At 32.4% G+C, this 26,959-nt stretch overlaps 2 protein-coding genes across 4 annotated transcripts; one reads left to right on the forward strand and one right to left on the reverse strand.

Annotated features, from left to right (window-relative positions):
* Positions 1–4,005: 4,005 nt before the first annotated feature.
* On the forward strand, positions 4,006–12,302 carry LOC110668044 (probable LRR receptor-like serine/threonine-protein kinase At1g53430). Of its 3 annotated transcripts, XM_058136730.1 has the most exons (24): positions 4,007–4,498; positions 6,099–6,267; positions 6,455–6,526; positions 7,122–7,193; positions 7,314–7,385; positions 7,471–7,542; positions 7,698–7,769; positions 7,852–7,923; positions 8,004–8,075; positions 8,185–8,256; positions 8,356–8,427; positions 8,604–8,675; positions 8,745–8,810; positions 9,022–9,081; positions 9,167–9,205; positions 9,293–9,342; positions 9,433–9,797; positions 9,890–10,091; positions 10,166–10,303; positions 10,410–10,528; positions 10,632–10,842; positions 10,921–11,158; positions 11,403–11,553; positions 11,673–12,302. In XM_058136730.1, the coding sequence occupies exons 1-24, from the start codon at positions 4,378–4,380 to the stop codon at positions 12,096–12,098; spliced, it is 3,075 nt and encodes a 1,024-aa protein (XP_057992713.1). In that variant the 5' UTR covers positions 4,007–4,377; the 3' UTR covers positions 12,099–12,302. The 3 variants fall into 3 exon arrangements, with proteins under 3 accessions (XP_057992714.1, XP_057992713.1, XP_057992715.1); XM_058136731.1 differs by lacking the exon at positions 8,745–8,810 and having other exon boundaries at positions 4,006–4,498; XM_058136732.1 differs by lacking the exons at positions 4,007–4,498; positions 6,099–6,267; positions 6,455–6,526; positions 7,122–7,193 and having other exon boundaries at positions 7,329–7,385; positions 7,675–7,769.
* Positions 12,303–16,483: 4,181 nt separating this feature from the next.
* On the reverse strand, positions 16,484–25,858 carry LOC110654232 (uncharacterized). The gene is made up of 7 exons (XM_021810146.2): positions 24,613–25,858; positions 21,926–22,165; positions 21,313–21,402; positions 20,601–20,750; positions 19,728–19,852; positions 18,228–18,357; positions 16,484–16,939 (listed from the first exon to the last, which is right to left on the reverse strand). Exons 1-7 carry the CDS (start codon positions 25,168–25,170, stop codon positions 16,814–16,816), a joined length of 1,419 nt encoding a protein of 472 aa, XP_021665838.2. The 5' UTR covers positions 25,171–25,858; the 3' UTR covers positions 16,484–16,813.
* Positions 25,859–26,959: the final 1,101 nt, after the last annotated feature.

Consider the following 26,959-nt stretch of genomic DNA (forward strand, 5'->3'; position numbering starts at 1 on the left):
ATATAAGCTAAACTACGAGTCCCAACTCCTTCTGAGTCAAATTGAAAGCCTATATAACGGGCCAACACATACGCGTATATTAACCTAATTCATTCATTCACCATCAAGTCATTAATAATTAATCCTTCAAAGTCAGGTAAAATTAATGTAGTTAAAACATTTAGATAAAATTATAAATTAATATGAAAAAATTACATTTATCTTTTTAATTATTTAATTTATTGATAGATAATTTTCATATCTTTTGTTTATTTTATTCCTAATTTTGAAAGATTCAATCTCTCTATTTTGGAAATGTAAAAAAGAGAAAGGAAACAAAATACCAGAAAGGCAATGGAAAGGAAATATTTTCCCTGATTTGAGGGCTATTGGAGGATAAATAATTAAGATCAAGGAAAGCAATAAATAAATTATTTTTCATACTTAATTATAATTGAGACAAATTAAGTTAATTTATGGGCCCAAGAAAAGAAAAAAGGTCTTCAGTATGGTCACCTAATTATCTCTCACTTTCCCTTTCACATTAACAAGGATTTTTAGAGTGCATCTCTTAGTTTATTTTATATAATATGGTCCACCAACATCGCATTCATATATTTATTTTATTTTATTTTCCAATTTGGGTCTATTCTCTCTGGCATGTAATTTTCAAAACTCCAAATTTTAAGAAATTTCAGCAAAATCAGCCTACTTTTAATTATTTAATCCATTAATTGTTCTATTATTAAATACAGATCTCCTTTTTGCATGTTTCCACACGTACGTAAATTTCCATTTTCTCCACATGTAGTCATCTATGGAAATTTCCTGAAAATTTCCATTCAGATTGATATCTTTTTCAATTATAATTATGTAATTTTATCATCTAATGCTATTTTAATTTGTCTCTCATAGAAGATTATTCTTTTTTAGAGGTTAGACGTGTAAAATGAGGCCATTCTCAAACTATTAACGAATTTATAGAATATGGTGCACGTCCACCACTACATCAAATCTATTTGTGTTAACACTATTTTTTTTTTTTAATTTAAATATAACATTAAGTATTTTTAATTATAAATGTGAGTTTCACTTTAACTAAAATTAAAAAAAAAAAATAAAAATATGAGGAAAATTTCTAACCTTATCGTCACCGTCACCCCTATGATCCACCCTCACCTACTTACTGCCTTCAATGTAAAGCTATCTTCAAATTATAATAAACAATTAATTGGGATGAAAAATAAATAATTAATTAATAATAGGAACTTAATTTAAGTTAATTAATTAAATTTGGCCATAGTTGAAAACGAAATCAAAGATTTAAATACGGCTTTTAAAGCTAATTTTCGTCCCAAATAATTAAATTTACAGGGACGCTTACTAAATTGTGCTGCGTTGATTTGGCGACGTATACAGTGAAAGTTATAATTTTGTCCCAAATGCGTTTTTGGCGACGATATGGATAATTTTTTGGCGACGAAATTGTTGTTCGTTACCTAAAGTCAAAAGACTCATCAACAGAAAAATACGAAGTATTTTTATAGATGTGACAGATATCAACATAAATAAATTCAATCATAACCCTGATTTGTATTTGCGATTTGCGTATAAAATTACTACCCCTAATCTCATCCCTTTGTACAACCTTAGTTTTTTTTCCCCCTAAAAGTAACATTACAAAATATATCATGACAATAACCAACTTAAGATAAAAATATATTTGCATATGTAAAGTATAATACTAATAAATACATAAGTAGACAATCAAATTCAGATAATTTGATTGATTTTCCTTTACCTTTAAGATGTAGGGAGTGGAGAGATTCATCTATCTATTATAAGATAATTTTCTTTTATAGTGAAAAAGAAATATGGCTACGTCTCATTGTGGGGTTAATTTTACTCATAATTTCTTAAATGGTTGTGTCAGTATCGTCTTTTTAACCTCAATGCATATCATAAAAATCTCTAAATTTCAATTTAACTGTCACTAACATTTTTATAACCTGTTATTATAGGTTTTCAGGTTCACTTAGGGTTAAATTTTATTCATCATCTCTTAATTTAAATAGATTTATCATAGTAATCCCTCAATTTTAAAGTCAATTTAAAATTTTAAATCTTCATTTATTTTTAATTCATTTAAAATAAAATCATACTTTTAGAAAATAGTTTAATATTTTTATAGATGTTTATAATTAATTAATTATTTAATTTATCATATAAAATATTATTTTTACATATATTACTTTTTAAACAGCTTTTAGATTAATATTTAAAAGGTTTATGCCTAATTTATATTAATTCCTTTAATTTTATTTTAGCGTAAGAAAATAATTAATAACATATATTTATTTTCCTTTTTATTTTGAAAATATTTAAACCCCAATTAAGTATGAGTGATTTTTTTATATAGGTTGATACTGTATATAATTTTATCTTTATTTCTTAAATTAGCAAAATAATATCCAAGCTTGGTTATTATTTAGTACATTTTGTATTAAAATTATTTATGTATTAATTTAAAACTTAAAAATTTTTACAAGAAAAATTAAAGTTGAGGGATGTGTGTTGTATATATATCGAAGTTGAGAGACGATAAGTGACATTTATCCTGGAAATTGGATTATAATGATATTCAAATTGAAATTCAAAAATTTTTATGATACAAACTAAAGTCGAGGGACATTATTAATATAACCAACTAAGTTAAGAGATTATAAGTGAAATTAAGCCCTCTTTACGTAACCCATCGATTATTATACCTCTGTAGAAACCAAAAATAAATAGACAAGTACAATCAACAAATAAAGAAATAATGAACAAAATGCACAAACTTAGAAATTAAAATTTGAATATTTTGATTGCAGGATCTCACAGTTTTATCATTATAGTAAATTAGTACTACTTCATTATCATGCAACCTAGTTGTGAAAAGAGGGAAAATAAACAATTAAATATAAAATTATTTTAAGCAAAGATGGACTATACACCAATTTTATTTTATTCAACGAAAATTTAATAGATTGATTAAAAATTGAGGAGTTACACAGTCAAAATAATAGGGAGATGGAGAAATCAGAGCTCAAGACTTTCTCATTCTATACAGACAAAGTAAAAATAATTAGACCATCCATAAATGACAGCAATGTTAATTAATTTACAATTGACAATAATTATTTTAGGCATTGATTATTACAATAATCAAAGATAAAATTAGGCAAGCTGGTATTTTTTTTTTTTTTAAAAAGAAAGGTAAGTCAGTATATAATGTTGGATGGATTTCAATATAAATTCCCTTAGCAATCACTCAATGTTGTTAATTATTTTATTTCAATCATTATACTTTAATTTATTTTAATAAAATTACTTTTTTTTTATTAGTAGTTACTTATATCAGAATCTGATTGAATTTCCCGTTAAACTCCTATATGGCGTATTTTATATCGTTTTAAATAATAAAAAATTTATCCCATTGAGAGGTTAAATTAAAAGATTAAAGAGAAAAAAAAACAAATTTTATATTCATGCTGCTTACTTCATTTATTAATGTCTATTTTTAAATAAAAAAACTAAACAAATAAACAAATTTTAACTTGTCTTGGTGAAGATTTCATGTTTTTATATAATTTAAAACCATGTAAGATATATGCTACATAGGAGTTTTACCGAATTTTGATTTGAGTAACTGCTAGTAAAAAAGTTAAAAGATAAGTAATTTATCAAAATAAATTAAATTATAATAATTAAAATAAAATAATTAATAAAATTGAGTGAATGCCAATAAAATTTATCCATAATTTTTAAATTATCTTAAAATAAAAGAGAGAACTTTTAGAGAAAAGGAAAAAAAAAAATGAATACATAGAATTGTAATCTTAACCCATATGTCTATCAGAGGAACCAAGTATTAGGAACTATAATTAATGAGAGAACATAATTTTAGACAAATATGTCAAAGGAGGATCATGCATCGTCCAGTCTCGTCTATTTACTATTTAACTACTGCTTTGCTCAAGCCATTAGATTCCTCATTGACGGCCTTTTGATTTAACTCTTTTTGTCTCATTGCAGCTTCTTGATTCATCCTAGCCGATTCTCATTGAACACTTCCTTATAGTAATCGGAAAGAAAGAAACAGTTTGTCTTCCTCATTTTTTTTTACTTCCTTATTTGGCCATTTGATTGACCCCTTCAAAAGAAACCCATACAACACCACCTTCATAAAAACCAAACCCTTTTGTCACCTTTAGTCCTCCAACTACTCGTTCCTCTAAAATTTACTCTTTTCAAGTTTCGCTGCAGTTCTTGTCCTTTTGTTCTTTTTCTAAAGCTCATTTTTCACTCTCTCTTCTAGTTCTCTGGAAAGCAGTGAGGAGAAGAAGAGGAAAAACCATGGCGTTTGTAATTCCTTCATTCTTGAGGATTTTATCTGTTATTGTTTTCGGGGTTCTGGTTTTGGATTGCTCTTTTGTCAAGTTGGGATCTCTGGCTCAAGTTTTGCCTACAGAAGAAGGTATTTATATTCACTTCTGCTTCTTTCCATATTTGGCAAAATGAAACCACATTTTGCTTCTGGGTTTTCTTTGTTTTCAGCGTTTTTATTGTCTGCTTTGAGTAATGGTCGTTTAACTTTTGTTTGGTTTATAAGAATTTGAGGGAAAAAAAGACGAGAAAAATTATTTTCTTTCTTTTGTTTTTTGGAATTCGGAAATTTAATCCCTCTCTCTCTTTACCAAGAAATTTTTGCTCTCTTTCTTCCCATTTTTGAAGATTAATGTGAGACATTGATTGCATAAAATAACCAATGATAATGGAAAAAGTTTTGTTTTGAGGCAAATATTTTGTTGGTAATGGTGTCTTCATTTTGCTTTTAGCAGTTTCTATTTCTAAGTATACTCTGTTTGCTTTCTGAGAATTTGAACAATATGAAATAGAATATCTCACTCCCAATTCTGAAGATTAGGTTTGGACGATGAGAAAATGAGGCAGTTTATAACTTTCGAACAATTTTTTACTTCCATTTCCCTGGAAAAAGAGTTGTCTGAAAGTTCTGCCATTTTCCTTCGTCTTTCTCTGCAATCAAACAGGAGATTTTCTAACTTCCCTTTTTAGTTAAGCTAATAAAATTATTTTACGGTAATATAATTATAAATAAATATTTGATTTTTTATATTTGTATAATTATAAATAAATATGGATAACTTAGAGTGATTTAATTGATTTAGTCTATAAATAGTATATTAAATTAAATTTATCTAAGAATTTTTCTATAAATTACTATAATATAAAATATGGAAATACTAAAATTTCCTTTTGCAAATCTTCATGGTCTATTTTTTTTTTCTTTTTATATATTGTGGGTCAATGTAAATAATAGTTGGTCAGCTGTGCTATTAAATAATTTTTCTTATAATCTTTCCAAAAATTATTTTCTTATAAAAAGTAATAATTTTATAATCCAAGCACGCATGCGTTATTTATATAATTTTATAAGAGAGAAAAAATAAAAAAATAAATTTATCTTAATAATATTAAAATTATTTTTCAATTTATAATCTCAAAATTAAGTCTAATTAAAGCTAAATCTCAAAGTTGTTTACTTTGGATTATTGGTTAAAACATAGAATTTAGGTGTAATTAAAGAAGTGTTTGGTTTGAATGGAACTCAAATTTTATGTGTTGAGTAATTATTTTTTGAATTTATTTATATAAATAATTTAAATATAAAATATGTATTTATAATAATATTTATAAATTTTTATATATTATATTTTAAATAAATAAAATATAAATATTTTGTAAATTATTAAAATTTTAAAATGTAAATTATTAATAAAAATATGTTTTATGTAAATTATTAATTAAAATATATGAATTAAAAAGATTAAGATATTATTAGAGTAATAATAATAAATTTTGAAATTGTATTTCTAACACGACATTTAATTCTCAATTTCTTAGGAAACCAAACATAGTAGTATAAAATAATTATCAACATTTTTGTTTTTATTTAAGACATTGCCTTTTGACATTACTGTGCTAAGTTGCTAATGATAAATAATTAAAATTTGATGAACTATTTTCAAAAAAATTTGATGAGCTATTTTCAACAGTGGAAATTCTTCAAACAATATTTACAAAATTGAAGACCTCCTGGAACGTTACCCAAGATTCTTGCAGTAAACCAGAGTGGAAATTGAACTTCACAGATGACCTCGTTTCAAGCAATGTCACGTGCGACTGTTCATTTGAAAACGGCAACGTTTGTCACGTCACAAACATGTATGTGCTTCTTCCTTTAGCATCTCATTATTCTCTTCACTTGTAAAGATGCATACCCACAGAAATTTTTCCACATGCACATGAAAATATTGCATTATTCTTCTAGCATATTTATGTGAGATGGATTCACTAATCCAACTACTGATGATAATACTCTTTGCCTTTTACCTTTTTTGTTTCTTTGCAGCCTGCTGAAGGCTTTGAACTTGACAGGAGTTTTACCCACTGAAATAGGGAAACTTACTTTTCTGGTTCAACTGTAAGTATACGCATGCATCATTCAAATTTTATGCACGTTTAGAATTGAAAGCAGATTGATATTGTATGCGTTTCCATTCATTACTTGATGTATAGTGCTCTTTATTTGAATTAGTTTTCTTAAAAATAGTAAAAGATCAAGATTTATTGCACAGCAATATGGTGAACAGTTCGATGTCTGAACTTTAATGTCATCTGCAGGGAATTCTGGAATATGATTCAATTGTTTTTCTTTTTCGTTTATTTGGCTCTGACTAGGACTCCAACTCAGATATCTCACAGCCCTAAAAAGATCTCATAGCCCTAAAAGTCTTTGGTTGATTCAATTGTTTTTAGGACGTTTAAACACTCCTGATCTGTCAAATTCACGAGCCTTCCTTTTTTACTGAAAAAAACAGTTTTGACAACAAAGCAGATAAGCTAGTATTGCCAAATCTCATAGAAGATTGGCATTTTGTTTTACAATGGAGTGGGATGGGAGACTTGAAATTGGGACCCTGCCCAAATTGAATGCTTCGTTCTGCCAGGCTAACCCTTTGGTTGTGCATCCTTTTACTTAATTTAGTGACTAATGTGAAATATTTTATATTGAACAGTGATCTCACTCGTAACTATATTAATGGAACAATCCCTGCAAGTCTTGCTCAGCTCCCTAACCTTCGAAACTTGTAAGTTCTTTGCATCTCTATATCAGTAAGGACCCTTTCAATTACAATAATGCCATCATCCACAAACAAGTCAGCCATTTGTCCAACTTGTGATTACTGATTACTGCTGTGCCTAATTAGGTCCCTTTTGGCGAACCGTCTCACCAGTTCAATTCCTCAGGAAATTGGAAACATTGCTACTCTGGAGGAACTGTAAGTTAAGAAACAGAATTCTTTGCCAAGTAGAGCAAATACGGAGTTACAGTGTTTTATTTCCAACTTTAAATGGATGTTGCAGGGTTCTGGGAGATAATCTTCTTGAAGGACCTCTCCCTTCAAACCTTGGAAACTTGAGGAGCTTGAAGAGACTGTACGCCTGCTTTTTTCATCTTCTTTGAATTTATTTTTAAAATTAATTTGTATTTTCAATTGTTTTTATCCTTGCTCTGATAATAATTATACTGCAGCAGATATCTAATATTTTTTGTTCACTCCCAAATAGCCAATGGTTTATTATTCCTGCAGCCTTCTTTCTGCAAACAATTTTACAGGAGTGATACCAGATACATTTGGCAATTTAAAGAACTTAACTGACTTGTAAGTGATGTAATTTGACAAATTTTCACATATTTTAGCATTTTGAGCTAAAGCACTCATGAAATTCAAGTACTTCTTGCAGTAGGATAGATGGGAATGAACTGTCAGGGAAAATACCCGAATTTATTGGGAACTGGGCCAACATTGTTCGGTTGTGAGTATATGCTTAATTCCATTCATCTGTTCACATTATTTATCTATACAAACTAATAGAAATTTTATTTTCTTTTGCAGAGATTTGCAAGGAACGTCCATGGAGGGTCCTATTCCTACTACCATATCGCTCTTGACAAACTTAATTGAATTGTAAGCAAAACGTCCTCTTAGTTTTTTCAACTTCTGTGTTGTTACTTTCATGAAGATCTATGTGTATGGATTGGAAAAAGTTATTTTTCTGCCATATGTTGTTTGTCAGGAGAATATCCGATTTGAATGGAGCAAGTTCAAATTTCCCTGATCTCAAGGCTTTGAAAAAAATTCAGAGACTGTGAGTTGACTATCACTGTTCAAAATATGTTATTCAAACCTATGTTGTTCCATTTGGATTCTGTTAATTATTGTGATTGAATACTTTTTCGTTACTTAGGATACTGAGAAATTGCTTAATGATTGGTACAATCCCAGAATATGTTGGAGACATGACAGAATTAAAACAATTGTAAGTTTCTCAAAGCCTCAGATGGCCATCTTTATATGGATGCTTAATTATACAAGCACGTTTGGATAATTTAAGAAAATAGACCGACTCCACATTACATGAATTCTACTGCACTGGTGTTTTAAGGTCTGAATTATCGTGATATATATATGTGTGATTCCATTTATTTATTGCAGGGATCTTAGTTTCAATAAGTTGACAGGCCCAATTCCAGGCACATTTAAGAGATTGCAAAAATTAAATTACATGTAAGTCAATAAGTAAAAATATGTTGAAAGGAACAATTTCTCTGAATGTATTATTTTCAATCCATGTAGGTTTCTGACTAATAACTCGTTGACTGGAATACTACCTGACTGGATATTGAACAGTAAACAGAACTTGTGAGTCCTTCATGAAGCTATGGACCTTTATATAATCAATTGAAAAGATTCATACTTTGATAGAACGTACATAAATGCTTATCTAGTTTGCAACTTGCAAGACATGTAGTTAATTGTTACTTCTCATTCAGTATTCTTATCATGGCTTTTAGCTCTTTTCAAGTTTTAACCCAAGAACTTCATTAAATCCTGATTTGACATATCATCTCAGGGATGTATCTTACAACAATTTTATGGGGTCATTAATGATTGGTTGCCAGCAGCCAGAAGTGTACGCATCATTTTTTTTTGTTATTTTTTAATGTTCTGTTATGTCTGTCATGCTATTTACTCTATCTTCTTTTTTAAATGTACAGGAACTTAGTTTCTAGTTTTTCACCTTCTGAGAGCAATGAGTGAGTTACTTGTTCACTAACATTCCTCAACTAATTAAAAACACATTTGAAATATATATTATTGATCATCAAACTTTCATCTCGTAGGATTTCCTGGTGCTTGAAAAGGGACCTCGCCTGCTCCGGGAAACCTGAATGTGAGTGTAGATAAATATTGCATTTTTTTGTCAGTAGAAAAACTCAAGAAACTTGTGAGGTTTTGACAAATGAATTGATTATATCTGCAGACCATTCCTTGTTTATAAACTGTGGAGGACACAAGATGACCTTTGAGAATAATGAATATGAAGAAGATGTAACTCCAAGTGGGCCATCTACCTTTATTTTTGCAGAAAAATGGGCTTATAGCAGTACTGGACTTTATATGGGCAATGATAGTGCTGAATTCATAGCAAGAACAAGTTTTGGTTCAAATGTGACTGGAGCACGATTGTATGAATCTGCCCGCCTAGCTCCTCAATCACTTAAGTACTATGGCCTATGTATGCGGCAGGGAAGCTATAAAGTGAAGCTTCACTTTGCTGAAATTATGTATTCCAATGATCAATCATATTGCAGCCTTGGGAGGCGCATATTTGATGTATCAATTCAAGTGAGTTTATGATTTGGTTCCGTGTTAGATTTGATTTAGCTATGGAAAGAGGAAACTATGTCAACTGACTGTAATTTGAATTATTTTCCCAGGGAAATGTAGTTTTGAAGGATTTCAATATTATGGAGAAAGCTGGAGGAGCTCGTATTAGTCATGTTGAGGAATTTGATAATATTTTGGTTAACGGCAGCTCTACACTAGAGATACATTTGTATTGGTTGGGCAAAGGTACTACTGCAATTCCAACAAGAAGTGTCTATGGACCTCTCATATCAGCAATTACGGTGACACCAAGTAAGCTTATTTCATCTTGAATGATTTTCACCTGTCATACGAACCTGTCATTTATGTATTCTCTCTTCTAATAGACTTCAAGGTTGATGACGGAGGGTTGTTAGTCGCAGCGATTATCGGCATTGTAGCTACTTCATGCTTTGTTGTTGTGCTGATCTTGTTAGTCCTCCGACGGAAAGGTTATTTAGGGGTGAAGGACCTTGAAGATAAAGGTAAGATTAATTGCATAATACATGTCTAGATGTTCTTCTCTAATTGTGCATGCTATGAAATTTTTTGATAGTCTTTTCTGCCTGATTTGAGACTATGCTCTTACAGAATTTCGTGGACTAGATCTCCAAACTGGTTATTTCAGTCTAAGACAAATTAAACAAGCTACCAACAGTTTTGATGTGGCAAATCAGATTGGAGAGGGAGGATTTGGGCCAGTGTACAAGGTAATTATGAATCTGTGCATTTATTATTTGCTTGGTTATGATACAAGAAATTTACTATTAAGACATGCTAAAATATTCTGAAATTTTAACGTGCTGATATCAGGGAGTGCTGCCAGATGGTACAATAATTGCTGTTAAGCAGCTGTCTTCAAAATCGAAGCAAGGGAACCGTGAATTTGTGAACGAAATAGGCATGATATCTGCCTTACAACATCCTAACCTTGTGAGGCTGTATGGCTGCTGCATTGAAGGAAACCAACTGTTGTTAGTCTATGAATACTTGGAAAATAACAGTCTTGCTCGTGCACTTTTTGGTAATTGCTTGACAAATATCTTGTGCATCATTTTCTGAATTCTCCAGAATATGACTGAATTGAGTCTTCTGATGTTAGGTCGTGAGGAACAACGACTTGAAATGGATTGGCCAACAAGAAAGAAAATACTGTTGGGTATTGCAAAGGGATTAGCTTATCTCCATGAGGAGTCTAGGCTGAAAATCGTACACAGAGACATAAAAGCTACCAATGTGCTTCTTGATAAGGATTTAAATGCTAAGATATCAGACTTTGGCTTAGCCAAGCTTGATGAAGAAGAAAACACTCATATCAGCACACGGATAGCTGGAACAGTGTGAGTTCCCTTTATCACTTTAAATCTATTTGTTTGAGTTATGCAAAAGAAGTAGACTTCTTCTAAAGTGCAGGGTTTTGGACAGATTATAGAATGCATATGAAATGATGTGGTAGATATTGGAGAAATTGTAAACTGTATGTATGTAATTTGAAGTCAGCTTCTATTCTTACCTTTTGTGGGATCAGACTTGAAAAAAAAAATGAATTTGTTAACATTTTGCAACTATTTGATTTTTATGCAGAGGTTATATGGCTCCAGAATATGCAATGAGGGGTTACTTGACAGATAAAGCAGATGTTTACAGCTTTGGAGTTGTTGGTCTGGAGATTGTAAGCGGGAAGAGCAACACCAACTACAGACCAAAGGAGGAGTTTGTTTATCTTCTTGATTGGGTAACATTATGACTACACATGACTGCAATGCAAATTTAATTATCTTTTCTTGTTTGGAAAGACTGCACAAGCTAGATATCTAAATTCTAAACCCTTTTGCTTTTGTTATATAAATGAAGGCTTATGTGCTGCAAGAGCAAGGAAACCTTCTGGAACTTGTGGATCCAAATCTAGGATCAAACTACTCAAAGCAAGAGGCAATGAGTATACTTAACCTGGCTTTATTGTGCACCAACCCATCACCCACATTAAGGCCATCAATGTCTTCTGTAGTGAGCATGGTGGAAGGCGAAATTCCAGTCCAAGCTCTGATAATCAAGCGCGGTTCCATGGACCAGGATGCAAGGTTTAAAGCCTTTGAGATTCTATCACATGACAGCCAAACTCACATTCCCATGTTCTCTCAGGATAGTCAGGATCAAAGAGGCGTGTCAACTGATGGACCATGGTTAGATTCCTCAATTTCTTCCCCAAGTAATGATGAGTCACGAGAGCATTCATCAAGCCGGCTTCTTAAGGATCTTTATGATGTTAAATTGGAGTAATCAAAGCAGGATTGATAAAATAGTAACTATATATATAAATAAGTCTTGGTTGATCCAGGAGAAATAGTTTTGATTAGTGTGTATAGCTTCTTCCTTGTCCAAGTTTAACTTTATTAGCCCTTCAACATGTAAATGAAAACCACCACCTTCTTGTGGTGAAACTTTCCCTAGAGTAATCCAAACATCAAGAAATTGGTAGACAAACCGACATGGAATCAAAAAGTCTATGGGATGCACTCTAATGTTGCCCATTCAAATTTTCCAAAGGTGGAGCTGACAAAGTGTTCATGGATTGAAAATGGTTTAAAATTAATTCTTTCAGCAAAGGCCATGCGCAACAGTGCGTCACCGAGAGGTTGAGGCTCTAGTTCAAGGGATTGTCACAATTGTGCAGAACGTACTTTAAGCAGAAGAGAGGTAAAAATCGTGTTACCTTGCAGGGAAATGAAAATGAAAGAGTAAGTGCTAGAAAGGATAGGCAAGTCCTATACGGTGGCACCAGAGAATGGAACAATGAGCAATTTGATGTGCCCCATGTAGTGAATTCTCCTTCAGGAGGCTACAATGAATTTTCTTTGAACTTTCTTGCTTTCTTCGCGGCATTAGCGTTGGAAAACAGCATTCCATATCAGGGGAGATAAAAGTAATTAAGAATTCATAAAAATAAAGGTCCAATAAATCAATTTAGCTTAGTTTATTCTGACAACAAGCCCAATTATTCAATTTAAGCTTCTTGTCAAATATTTCACATTGCCAATTTGTTTACTTTTCGTTCATGTTCCTGACATTTCCGTTCTAAACTCTTAGGCACATTGGAGAAAACGAAGTGTTGAGATTACTGGGTATTTCTAGTAGAAATGTCACTGAGAAAGCACAAATTGCAGCTCATTGTTTCAAAGCTGCTAAGGAAGTTGGAGATCGTGTTATTCCTCATAACACAAATTGCAGCTCATTGTTTCACTGACAGTGCCTGAGTCTGACTACAATCGCAAACTTGGTATCTTCCAAGTACCCTTCTTTTTTTCTTGTTTCACTGTAACAAGTTTATAACTTGAATATGGCAAAAATCCTGCTAACACACCATTTGATTAATTGTGACATGATGCTTGCGACGACGCAATAATTTCCACATTGCTTAACTACAACAATTAATAAGAGAATATAAATTAGGGGCACGAACTACCTTTGCGATTTAGGATATATGAAAAAATCTTCATCATAAATGAGCACTTTCTAAAAACCCATTGGTTTGAAATTTTTTTTATAAAATATAATTAAATACACAATTACTTCTCTCTAAACCTAATTTTCTCTCCTCAACTTCAAAAACCTAATCTTTAGTTTTAGGGGAGGTCCGCCCTTTTGGCCGTCAACAACACACCCCCCCACCCTCTCTCTTTTTTTTTTTTAAGTTTATTTAGCTTGTATTTTTGTTGTAATGCTGGTATAGTTTTCAGATCTGGAGTTTAGTTCCCCTCCTTGGATGTGGTTTATTGTTCAGTTTCTTTGTTTTGTACGTGGGTACATGTTATGTCAAGGGTTTCCTTACTTGGATGGCATCTCAAAGAAGCGGTTGTAGTTAATCTTAGGCACTGATCTTTTTATGGGGTATATGAGCTTGCTTGGCTTACTTGCTGTGAAGGAGACATCTTTCTTGGGGAAGAGTTCTCTAACGGTTTTATTATATGCTGAGAGTTTTTCCTAGTGTTGCAAGTAAAAAATTTGGTGCGACAGCTACGACGTCAGCAAGTTTCAAGCTTCCTTTGAATCATTTGCCCAGTTGTAATAAGTTTCTTAGTTGTTGGACTTTGGTCATGCTCGATGGCTGAAATTGTAATTGGGTTCATTACATGAATAGGCTTGTATTTTGACCTGTGTTTCTATCACAATGAAGTCTTCTTTTTCGATAAAAAAAAAAGAATACACAAAATTTCTACCAAATAATTGGGCTAATAATTTAAAAGTCATAAAAGTCCTATTAAAATCAATTTCAAAAATGCACACAAAAATCCTACCAAAACATAGCCAAATCACATTAGAAAATCTGGTTAGAATGTTATGGCGGTGGGAATCGACTAATACAACGGGTCATACAAGCACCAAGCTCGTCAAGTCAGATAATAAAAACAAAGACCAAGACTCCTTTACCTCCATTAAAAAAAAAAAATCTATATATTGTTAATCTACTAAAATTAAAGAAATAATTTCAAATTCTTTCCAAATATATAATTACATATCCAAGACCTAACCCGTGATTATTACCCAGTCTATTCTTTTGTAGAGCCCTGACTTTTCCAGCACTTAAAAGGCAATGTCGTGCACGATGGGGTATCAATTAAATTCATCCATAAATTGGAATCAACTTATGTAGCTAGTCAAGTCAACTCATATAGAAATTTTTTAGAAATTATTAAATACATTCGATCCCATGTATATATATTATTTGTCATAATCACATAGACCCAGCTTTTATATTATAAGGATGACTCATATTTTTATAAAAGAGAGAATCATCTTGTGTACACTGATAATATCCTATAATCTTCTGAAATTTTTATGCTAGCACCAACCAGTGAAGTTTTTAAATATAGATTTAAGTAATTAATCCCAAAGATGATTTTAAGTAATAATGCTCAATGATAAAAAAAAAAAAAAAAAAAAAAAAATCTGCAACTAAGATTTACGGAGAAATTAATAGCCTTCAAATCTATTATTTGACATATGAATTTTCGCCTAAAAACCAAAACACAGTGGAATCTGTATATAAAATACATAAAATTTTTATAGATGTTAAATCCTCTTAACTAATTTTTTTTTTTCCTTTAAATAGCTCTCCAATCGTCCATTTCCTTCACATTGCTTTTCCATATTTAATGATGAAAAATATACTTCTCTTTTGGTTGCTCCTCATAGCAACCATTAATTGTGTTGGCTTCTGCTATGCAGCTTGCATTCTGAGCAAGAAGGAAGCCCTTTCGAAGTTCAAGCATCATCTTTCCAATCCTTCAAACCCGCTCTTATATTGGGTTGGAGACTGCTGCGGAATGGAGTCATCTGCGACTACTAAACCACCCTGTTTGATAATAAATTTGACTTTCGATAAAAAAGCTGTGCATAAACTCGCACTTTGAAGAATATGTTGTACTATACTGATCCAAACGCTGAATAATTACTCTTTTATGAAGTTGCGTCTGTCTCGTTTATTATGGATCAATGGTTCATCAACTGGAGCTCTCTAGAGTTATTGTTAGTGAAGGTTGTTCAGTTTATCCAAGAAAAAGAAAATGCTATTTTTTTTTTTTATTATGTTAGACTTTATGATTTTATGAGTTTATTGATTAAGAAATTTAAATTGTTGTTATTAGTTTCAGTCTAGATATATTTTTATTAAATATTATAAATATTCACCTGAGTTTGGTCGTCTTCTTCAACTTAGTTCATGGGTCTGACTCGCTGCACCCAAATGTCTTTCAGAACTATGCTTAAATGTAGTGCTGTTAATTGGTTACTTGAAATCCCATTTGTTTTTGTATTTATGAACTTTAAGGATTCGAAATCCTATGAGGATATTGCTAATTGGTTGCTTGAGCTACTATGCATTGATTGTTCTGCTTTCTTGTTTGTATCTGTTGGATTTTCTTGTCACTGCAAACTCACATGAAACAGAGGCTGCACCTTACACAACTCAAGATAGGAAATGCAGAATTCACACTCACAGATTTCATTAGATTAGGCTGCTTATACAGCACAAAAGTAGTAAAAAAAGCATGGTCCATAAACACTACAACAAGTTTCAATCCTTCAAACCTGTTTACATCTTGGGCTGGCGGTAGAGATTGCTGTGGAATAGAGTCATCTGCGATTACTAACTAAACCATATGATCAAATGGTTGGCCTGTTGGAGCTCTCTAGAGATACTGTTAGTGAAGGTTTGCTCAGATTATTCAAGAAACTGATAATGCTAAAATGTTTTTTTTTTTTATTTTATAATGTTGACCCTTATAATTTTATGAGTTTATTGATAAAGAGATTTAAATTGTCGCTATTAGTTTGAGTCTAGATATGTTTTTATTAAATATTATAAATATTCATGTAAGTAAAGCTAACAAAATGAATGATTTGTTTTCTTTATTTCCTTTCTCGTGTGAATCCAAAGGATTCACAGATTGATTGTTTCAAAAATATCCGATTTTGATATAATTGCTATTGTATTAATAATTAATGAACAAAGATTATGATTAGATGTTGTATTATCATGGCTTTTCTTTTTTTTGTAAGTCTGAAACCTGAGTCCATATAAAAAAACATATATTTAATATTGAAAATTTTCCAAACTAGACAATTTGAAGAAATCAAGCACATAGAACTTGAAGTTGGAATTCAGCTTCTACAAAAATTATCATATTAGATTAAAAGTTCGTTCTTTTACATGATCCATGTCCAAAGAACATAGCTAGAACTTGGAAGTTGGCAAATATTTCTGAAGCTAGAACGGTCAAAATTCTATCCAATTCAAAATTTACATAGTGCTTCAACCTTCCAGTTGCTTTTGATTTAATTAAAAAAAAAAAAAAACCTCATTTTTACAGAAAGCAGATGGCAGTGACTCGTATAATTAAATAGAAATCTCAAAATATACAAGTGGTATTGCAGGTTCAGATGCTCGTGTCTATTTACATCTCTAATGCAAGATATGTGATTGCAGAGCCAGACATTCAAAATTCAATGCCGCCATTTATCTGAACAGAAACTGATGGTTGACTAACATCAGAAAGTGGGCTGTCAACTCTCACAACGATTCCTGTGCTCCCCACATTACCATTCCATTTAGACCGCCCAATCTGCATTAAGGGTACATAAAATACATCAACAAACAAAAAATTATCCAAAAAAAGATAAATGAATTCCAGGGTGACATGGAATCTCCATTTAGAAGGCTGAATCTATATAACATTAAAGTACTTCGCTCCAGACAAGTTCATCCAGTAATTTGATGATTAGCGTTAAAATATACGTTCATTAAAAATCTGTAGCCCAAGACCTAAGCACAACACATAAGACACAAATCCATTGCAAACTGCAAGACAGTACCAAAAGCCCTTTCCACGAGGCATTGACCAGTACTAACTTGAATAATCTCGTTCAAATTCACTTTGCATCCATTCAAAGATTTTTTGAGCCATCAGAAAGAAATGCCCTGTTAAAACTACGCAATACAATTGTAGTTCACAACGATGGTGTGATTACTACATCAAAGCTATTCAGGAGTAGGAAATGGGCTTAGTTAGTACTTTCTTTAATTGTTTGTATAACAAAAATAATTCATAAGCAATCACTATATGATTTGGAGGCATTCTAATATAAGAACTATGAAGTTGTGCGAGCTCTCCAATTACATTTTGACCCTACTAGTTCAAACCTATGGTTTCCATCTTAGTTGTTCAATTACATTAATACTAGGCCAGACAGTCGTGTGTGCTGACATGCTTTTGGCTTTTCAATTTTTTTTCCGCCAAGCTGCTTCTCAGGAGCAATGGTTTTGGACAAGCTGGAAACCCCGCCCATGGTCCAGGAGAAGGGGGGAACAGAAAAGCAGGTGGGCAAAAGCAAGGCTGCTACGATGCCAAACACCTACCGAGTCTCATTTTTTGCTACATTTGTTCTATAGAAGAAAAAAAAAAATCTTGTGTGCTATGTTTACACTGTTTATTTTATAAATTACAATTTTACAGTCATGGAAATATGCTACCCAGAAATAACAGTCAACTACCCAAACTGCAGTTTCTCGTTTAAGGAAAAATATTTGCTGCAACTGAATACATTTCAATGGCATGGAGGTTTCCATCATGAGAACTGGATGGCTTTTCTTCAGAGACTTGCATTATGTTTTTGAACAAAAGCAGCAGCGGGTGAAAAAAGTGAAATCATTTTTGAAGTCAAATTGATTTTTACCCATCTAGTTTGATTGAATGACAAAAAGAGGAAGGAAAATTGAGAAGAAGAGACGGGGAAGGGGGTGGATGGGTGGGTAGGGGAAGAAGGTAAAGATCTACAAGCAAGCCCAAGAGCAAGTAGAGATGTGATCAAGTTAATAGATACACCGACACTAAATAAATAGAGCAAACTTACAGACAGTGATGCAAATACTGAAGGGTATGTCAAGAATGCACAGCCACATATCAGATTTAGTTGCTCATTCACTGAATGAATAAGTTCTGCCTGCACCCCAGGATTGTTTCCGCCAAAAGTTGGGCACAAACTGGCAAAGTGTAAAACCGAACAATGTTAATTACATGGTGATCTGAACAAGGAAAAGCAAAATGAAAGACAAAATAGATGCAATAAATAACTCCTAAAGACCATGCTTCAATTGAACACACAACTAGTATGTTGTTAAATTGGGGAAAAATTGGCAATAAAGCAAGAATAAAAACAGATTCTGCATTAAACTCGACCAATATTGACATCTATGTTAGTATGTTACTTAACTCGCGACTTCATTGTTACATACTCATGTCACATACTTGTCAAGACACCTTTTACTAGTATAATGCTATCCAACAGGCCCAGTTCCAACTCCAATAACAATGATAAGACCAGGCAGCTGTCACAGCCCCATGAAAGATTTGGTTCTCCTAAAGCCAGTTAAATTGTACAGTGCAAAAATCTTATTTATACTGAGCTAATTTGACTGCAAGTGAACAGGAAAGAATAGAGAGAAAGCAAATGCAAGATCAGGCTGCCTGATTCAAAGGACCCTGGATGAGGCTTAATAATGGGCCACTTCAAAGCAGAATTCTGTTAGCTATTAGGCTAGGAACCTGGTAGTCGAGTGCCCCTCTCATAGCATAGGAAGTCAAGGAAGCAAAACCAGAACCTCCCTTCTCTCCTTTAAGAGTTTCCAATGTATTAGAAACAAAATTATTAAAAAGAAGAACAAGGAGATTCCTGTTATAGAAGAAGTACCAGCAGCATTACAAAGTGTGGATTTTTTCCCTACAGGTCAGATTTGTCTAATGCTAGATCACAGAAGGCAACAAACATTCTCTGCGTCCAAATTTTTAGTTCCTAAGGCAAAATGCAGTAAATCTGTAAATGTTCAAATCAGCATAAACTGAATACTGTACCAGAAAAGCTAAGCACAACTATGGCCGAAACTGACCCAATAAGCAGCATATATTGACTAATCCCAGAGCTCCTTTCTTTTTTTCTTTTTCTTTTTGTTTTCATTTTTAACTATTTACTATCAGAAATGCTTACACACACACACAAAATTTTGTTATTCATCAAGCATCTACTTTCTTTCCTCCCTGCTTAAAATACTAAGAACCAGATAAACATTTAATCTCAGGGTGCAAATATAGCATTGGATGTAACCATTGACAAAAAGAACCATAAGACAACACTGAAAAGAGAATAAAATATGGTATTTAGACCATTCAAGAAGTTATGGCATAGCTAGTAATGCTAATATCATAAACCATATTCTTTACAGGTTATTGCAGGACTTAAAAGGCCATAGTCAATGCAACCATTCTGCTCATGTCATCCATATGTCCCATTGTGCCACATGGAGAAAAGGAATAATGACGTGACATTATAAACATAAAAGTAAACCTGAAAAGTTACCTGAACTGAACTGTAGGCCTCACCATTAGGCCTGATCTTTGCCATGCTAAGGCTTGAGCAAAACCTAATGTAAATGATTTGTCAGGCCATTGTACCATTGGTGTGATGCGTGTACCCCACTTGTTCTGTTAAGACATTTTAAAAGAACCTTTTTTACAAATCCATGAAACTCATTAAAATTATTTAGATTTTGCATGCAAGTCCATTCCAAACTAAATACCAACAAAATTCTCAAAGATTGTTTCTGGATAAGTGCTTGAGGGGAATTACTTGAACTTAAATAGTTTCAGTGTTGATAATGCATATATTTTCTTTAGTTAGGTATTAATGAATGCGTACTGCTAACTTATTTGACAATTAATTTGAAATAATTATTAAAAAAAAAGTAATTTCAAATGTACACTATTTAACACTTGGATTAACCATATCGATGCAGTCCAAGAGGACTCCATTTAGCAATTATGTTAATTTAAATTTTCATTGTAAAATTAGGAATTGAAGTAGCAGTTTATTTTATTTAGCAAGTTTGAGTTCATTTAGTATTCCTACTATTGGTTTAATAGTCCCAAATAGTATTTCATTAATATTTTCCTTATTTTGGGATTCCTAATCTTATGAGTGTCCTCTAGGTATTTTACTAGAGAAGAGTATATTATGATTATAATTGACAATTGAGAATTAATAAAATTGAAAATTTGTTTCTCTAGTCTCTACCCATTGTGCTCTTCTTGTTCTAAATCACATATATCTCTCTAGCTTCTAAATGACACAATTTATACTAAAATAAATATTAGATTTCAAAATATCTCCATCCACATGCAACCTAAGATTATCTTGAAATCATCAAGAACCGGTCATCTATCATAACCTGACCTTATGAGAAAAGCTAAACCTCATTTCTCCTGGATATTGACCCTGAGCTTGGAGAAGGCCCCCAAAAATGGGTAGAAAAGCACTTGTAGTCAGCCCCTCGCCTGACACATAGGTAAACTGACCATTTGGAAACTGCAAATCCACGAATGACTGCATGTAGAAAGCAGTAGCAAGAGGAGAAAGAAGAATAAGAAACCAGAAAATTAATCTCAAGAAACTGACATTAGTAAAGAGTATCGCTACAGGAAAAATGCTGTGACAGCACTTGTCTTGATACATTAATTATCAACAAGTTAACTTCTCACAGAGATGGAAATAGATTTTTGTTGCAAGACAACTGAGCTATCCTTTCAGTCATTCAATAAATATCACTTCAAGAATGCATATGGGAGTTAAAAGCAACCTTGTCAAATTTTCAATATCAATCACACAGTTTCCCCCCTTATTTTTCTAACTACTTCAAGAAAATCATGCTCATTGAACTATTTCTCTTGCTTACCCTGCACTTGCCTTTCCAAAATCCAAAGTGATTGTATTTGATGTAAAGTAGGATTAAAGTTTTCAGCTACAGAGTTACAAATTCAATAATAATCTTTCCCTACACGTTACCATCAATAGATCACACTTCTAACTATGCCTTTGAATACAACTGTTATACTGGATTCAAGCATACAGTCAGTCTAATCTCTCATATTTCAGAAGAAGTACTTACACAAGCCAAAGGATTAAGACAGAGCATTGACATTAACAGCCACCTTCTATGCTTTGACCATACAGCAGGACACAGAGAATGCATCCCATTCTGAAAAGACCAAAAGGAAAGGTCTTCACAAATAAAGCACCAAGCAAGAAACATCTAGATGCAAATATGTGTATACTATAATGCAAAGCATTTCTCAGTAAAATCTAGGGAGTACAATCTTGACAGATGACATCTTAGATGTAAAAAATGCCAATAGCAATGTTAGCATAGCAACATATGCACCACAAGGCAACTAATATATATACAGAAGAAGTAACAATGCAAAATTGTTACTACAATGTTAAGCGAATAAATTAAGCTACCCAATAACAGGGTATAGAGGTAAATCAGTAAAACAATTATGAGAAAGCAGACCGCTAATGTTCAGTGAGTACTTCAAGCCCTTATCTTTGGAGGCCTATTCTTTTCAACCTTCAGATGAAATCCAGGGCTCAAGAGGATGTACATTTTTTAGGACAGGCAGGTAAAAGGATATCCGAACACTTTGTATCTTCTGCACACTCACCTCCAAATACATTATATTTTTCATTTTACAACCACTCTGGCTAAAATTGATCATTACCTTCCTATCATAACCATACCAAAGCAAGTGTTGCTTTGACAGATGAACAGGCAGAAGAAGTGTCGAGTCACGAACAAATAGTAATGGTCCAAGCTGGAACAGAAAGAGTGATGAATTATCATTTCCTGATGTGGAACTGCCATGTGATGCCTCAACTCTCCATAAATCTCCCCTTGCAACCAAAGAACTCTCTATATTGTTGTTTCTACTGTCATAAGTTGATGTGATATTTACGACGCCCTGCATGCAGTAGAAAATGAACCACTGAAAAACTGCAAGAATGAAATATATTAGAAAACAAATGACACTTCATAGTGGTTCATTGACTCTGATGATAATAACATTATAAAATGAAAAACTACTGCTGCAGGGAAACATGCTGTCATAATGATGTTAATGATGGGTCATATTCCTTGTTCACTAGAAACGACTTTCAATTGGCTACAGTGTTGTCAAAAGGCACTTGGGTGAGGCGAAATCCAAGCACCTTGCTCTGGAAGGCTCTAGACAGAGCGCCTTCAACTAGGTGCCCAGGCGAGAAATTTAAAAAAAAAAAAAAGTTGAGAAAGAGAAAAGCTGACCTGATTTATTTTTCATCTTTTGGCATCCACACGATGACTAAAGAATTAGGATTTTTGAGTTTACATAACATAATGAATAAAATTGAACAATGCATCTAGAATTTTAAATTATATTATGTGCTTTATGAATTTTGCTTTAACATTTTGTGTTATTAGAAAAATACTTTTGATTTTAAAGCTTAAAACAAAAATCTATTATGAAATATGAATATGAAATTTGGTAATTTATTTATTGTGTGATATGTTAGACTTTTTTATATTGTATATTTAATTATTTGTTATTTTAGAATAAATTAGTGTCTCACTTTGCTCGAGTGAATGCCTAACTCCTCAGGTGATGAAAGACCTTCTCACCTTAAGGGCGCCTAGCGCTTTTGACAGCACTGATTAGCTATATCTAATATGCTGAACACTTGCATGTGTAATACATATGCTTGTCATGCACCCAGCTGGCCTGAGAGGCCAGGGGAGATATGTGACTAAGGAGGAGCAATATGACTTAACAAAGTTCCATTCATATAACCATAACATGTTATTATCACTTTTACCGTACAGTCTGTACCTCCACCCACCTTTCTGCACTTATTCAAGAAGTAACTATGATTTGAGTCAATCATTCACCAACAATTCAATTGTCTTCTCAGTATCTAACCAACTCTTTTATCTTCTACTGCATAAACTTCCTATCTATCCTTTCTTGATCTGTCTATCATCTCTAGAACATGCAGAGTGACTTTCAAACTAATGCATGAAAGCAACTTAAGCTGAAGCTGTTTCATCAACAATGGCCTTGCTACAGAAGCATATCTGATTTTTATTTCTATGTTCATATTTAATCATATGGTCAAAGGAATATTGTTTAGTTTGAACAGAAAAGAGTTTATGGAGGTCGTTCTTTTTTTTGAAGCCTACTAACTATCCCAAATCATTATAGATTAAGCATCTAGCACAAAACCAATTAAAATCTGAATAATAGACACGAGCCCCTAAGGAAGTAACAAACCAAACATTTGCAAGGCAAAGTTAAAAAGGAAGTGGACAAGGACAACACAGAGTCCATTAGAGAGGGAGATGGTTCTAAGAAACAAAGTCTTTATGTAGAAGAATAACGTTTCCAATGATCAACTGTTCATATCAAGGCAATATATTCCAAACGAGATTATTATTTTCATTAAACTTCAATCCCAATTTCAAACATGCATAATTTTATAAAAGCAGTAGGAGCACTTAAAAAAAAAAAAAAATTCTATGTGTGTGCCTAGACTTCTAATTTTAATTTGTGGAATTGAACATTTAACTTTTAAAAGTTAGCAATGGTACTTCCAACACTATCCAATCACCAGGGCTGCCGTAGTGAAAATTTAAAAAGGCTAAGTTGTCGCCCCTTCGGCTTGTACTCAGCAGAACTACCCTTTCCTAGCATCAAAGGCACACATAAAAGCTCAAAGAAACAATCGCTTATGCTAATCCCAACATTTTCATACCTAAACAGGAAATACAGTTTAAAATTAAAATTTAAAAGGAAAAAATCTATTTGTTTCACTGAACTGCGTGGCTTTAAACAAAGTGTTACGCAAAAATCCTATAATTTTATAAAGCAAACTTCAGAAATTATGGATCCATAGTTTTAACTTCATTTTAGTGTACACCTTAAATGAATTTGGAATTAGTTAAGAGTAGAGGTTAATGCAACCAAAATAACTCAGCTTTTGTATTTCAAATTTTTCCAACTCTGCAATTTCTGTCATTAGAAAATCCCACAAGATCTAAATTGCAAAGGTTTCAACAGTTGGATTAGAAACCCAGAAAAGATCAAGGACCCAACAGTCATTATTCCTATGCTAAAATATAAAATCTTAATCAATTTGCAAAATGCAGACATTTTCAAGCCCCCAATTCCAATGTATAAATAAAACTTTTTCAAGCATCTAATAGGTCAAAAGTAATCTAACAATCTACATAGCATTTAAGAATAGAAACTCTAACAATAATTAAAAAAAAAATTTAAAAAAAAAAACCCCACGATTTATGTGCTGCAATAAAGACTTCTACAAATTACATAGTTATTGCAAAAAAATAATATGCAACTTCGGCCATAGTCATTACCTGTGGTTTACCAAGAAGCCCCACGGATTTCAAATTAAACCCACCCGTTTCTTCATCTGATGAACCATCCAGCTTACCGCCAGTAGCATTCTCCACAAATCCATAATCCCTCAACCCCTCGCTCACCAACCCCAAGTCGCCCTCCATACCCAACCCAATATTACTCCTATTACCATCCATCCTCACCTCCATCCCAACACTCTCCTCCTGCCTAAAAGGCACCGGCAACATCCTAAATAACTGCTGCACTAACCCATTCAAGCCCGCCCCAAAATCAGCCCCAGCTTGTCCAATTCTGTTTCCAATATCGAAAATTGCAGAAACCCCATTTATCCCAGTATTATCAGCTAATACTCCAAAATCCCTTCCATTAAAACTGTGGCCTGGGAACTCCAAATCAAAAAGCTTCGATTTCTGAGGGTTGGGCCAGGGAAAAGCTGGCGGGTTGGTCATATGGGATTGAATAAGGCCCGTAAATCCCTGCGCCAGCCGGTCTGCAAGATCCTGGCCATGCCGCTGCACTTCCTCCCAAGCTTCAAACGATCTTTCCACAGACATTTGGCGATAGAATTCAACAAATCATGAGATCACCACAAAAGGTTTTTGACAAAATTTGCAACAAAAAGGAGGGAGTTGTCCGTCACCGACAGAAATACAGTTCTTAGATGGGTTTAGTGCTGATAGTCTATTAGGCAATAGTGTTATTTTGGGAAAGAAAAAAAACAACCGAACTTAACGGTATTGCTTTTCCAAAAACTACCAAATAAGGAAATCTAAAAACCTCAGCAAACAAAAAGCTACGGATTTGCAGAAACACAGAAATAAATAAGAAATTAATTACTATAAAGTTTTTTTTCCTATTTTTCCTTTGCTTTAAGCAAATCAACAAGAATTATCGAAAACGAAGGGAAGATTGAAGGGGGAAAAAAAGATGAAATTAGGGTTTGGTTAGTAGGAAGAAACAGAAATTGAGAATAACTTTGTGACGAGAAGAGATGGATCGAAGAAGGATTTTATATGAGTGGAAGGTTGAGGATGGAGCATTTTTCTATTTCGCATATGGGAAGGGACTGACTGAATTTAGAAGCGATCTTTTCCTTAGAGAGATAAAGACGAAAATGTGCGTAAGGTTGGCGCCAGGAGGCTGAACGTTTCCAAAGTGCACGGGATGCGTAGTGCGCACATAGATTGCTTTACATCCTGCCACGTTGATGAGGGGAAACCGCCTGTGGTTGTCTCGATGGAGATTTTTTTTGCAGAATGCAGATTCTGCCAATTCCACTTTCTTCGGCCAGACAAAATTATTATTAAAAATGTTTTTTTGAAAAAAATTATACCTTATAATTTTAGTTTCCATAAATAATTGATAATATGGTTAAAATAATTTGATTTTTTTTTGACTTTCAAATAATTTTTTAATTTGAATTTCTTATAAATATTTTAAAATTTTTTTACTAATTTTGATATATGTATTATGAGTTAAATTATATAGATGATATTTTAATTTAAAAATATATAATAATATGTATTTAAATTTTAATTTATAATATAAAATTCTTAATTTTTAATTTACTTAATGTAAAACTCTTTATAATATTTAGTACTTAGTTTCTATACTATTTTTTTAACATAACACTGACTATTAAAGATTAAAAAAAAATTTATATTACTTAAATTAAAAAATAAAAAAATTTATATTAAAAATTAAATATTTTATTATTATATATTTTTAAATTAAAAGGTTATCTATATAATTTACCGGTGTATTATATGCTCTAAATTTTATAAACTATAATGTAATGATATTTTAAAACAATTTTGCTTTCAATAGCATTGTAGAAAATTATAGAATTTTCATTAATAAGTTGTCTAATTTCCAAATTTAGATTAATATAAATTAGCTTATCGTCACCCTAATTTAGTTGTCTTTTTTCTATCTACGATATATGTATCATATTTGCAATTTCTATATAAAGTAATAAACAAAATGTTCTGAGGGGGTGTGTTTCTCCAGCAAACTGTTGGAGTACATATCATGTACGTTCATTTGATCCCATGAAATGGGACAATTCAAACTAATGTCATTATACCAACACAGCGAGATGCATGGTGACAGATAAACTTCATATGCAAGGCCTTGAAAATGTTTGTCTCTTTGTAAGGCAAGGGTTGTAGCTAAACAAGCTGGTTTGCAAAATTCTCTCTCAGATATTGCTTGTGATGTGCTATTCAATTTTGTTACATGACAAGTTTAGGTTAGGAATTACCAAGGTTTCAACCTCTCTTTCATTCATCATCTATGACTATTAATTTGCTAGTTTTGGAGAGTATGCTTCTTCCTACTCTT

Source organism: Hevea brasiliensis, chromosome 15 (assembly GCF_030052815.1).
Source record: "Hevea brasiliensis isolate MT/VB/25A 57/8 chromosome 15, ASM3005281v1, whole genome shotgun sequence".
Taxonomy (NCBI): Eukaryota; Viridiplantae; Streptophyta; class Magnoliopsida; order Malpighiales; family Euphorbiaceae; genus Hevea; species Hevea brasiliensis.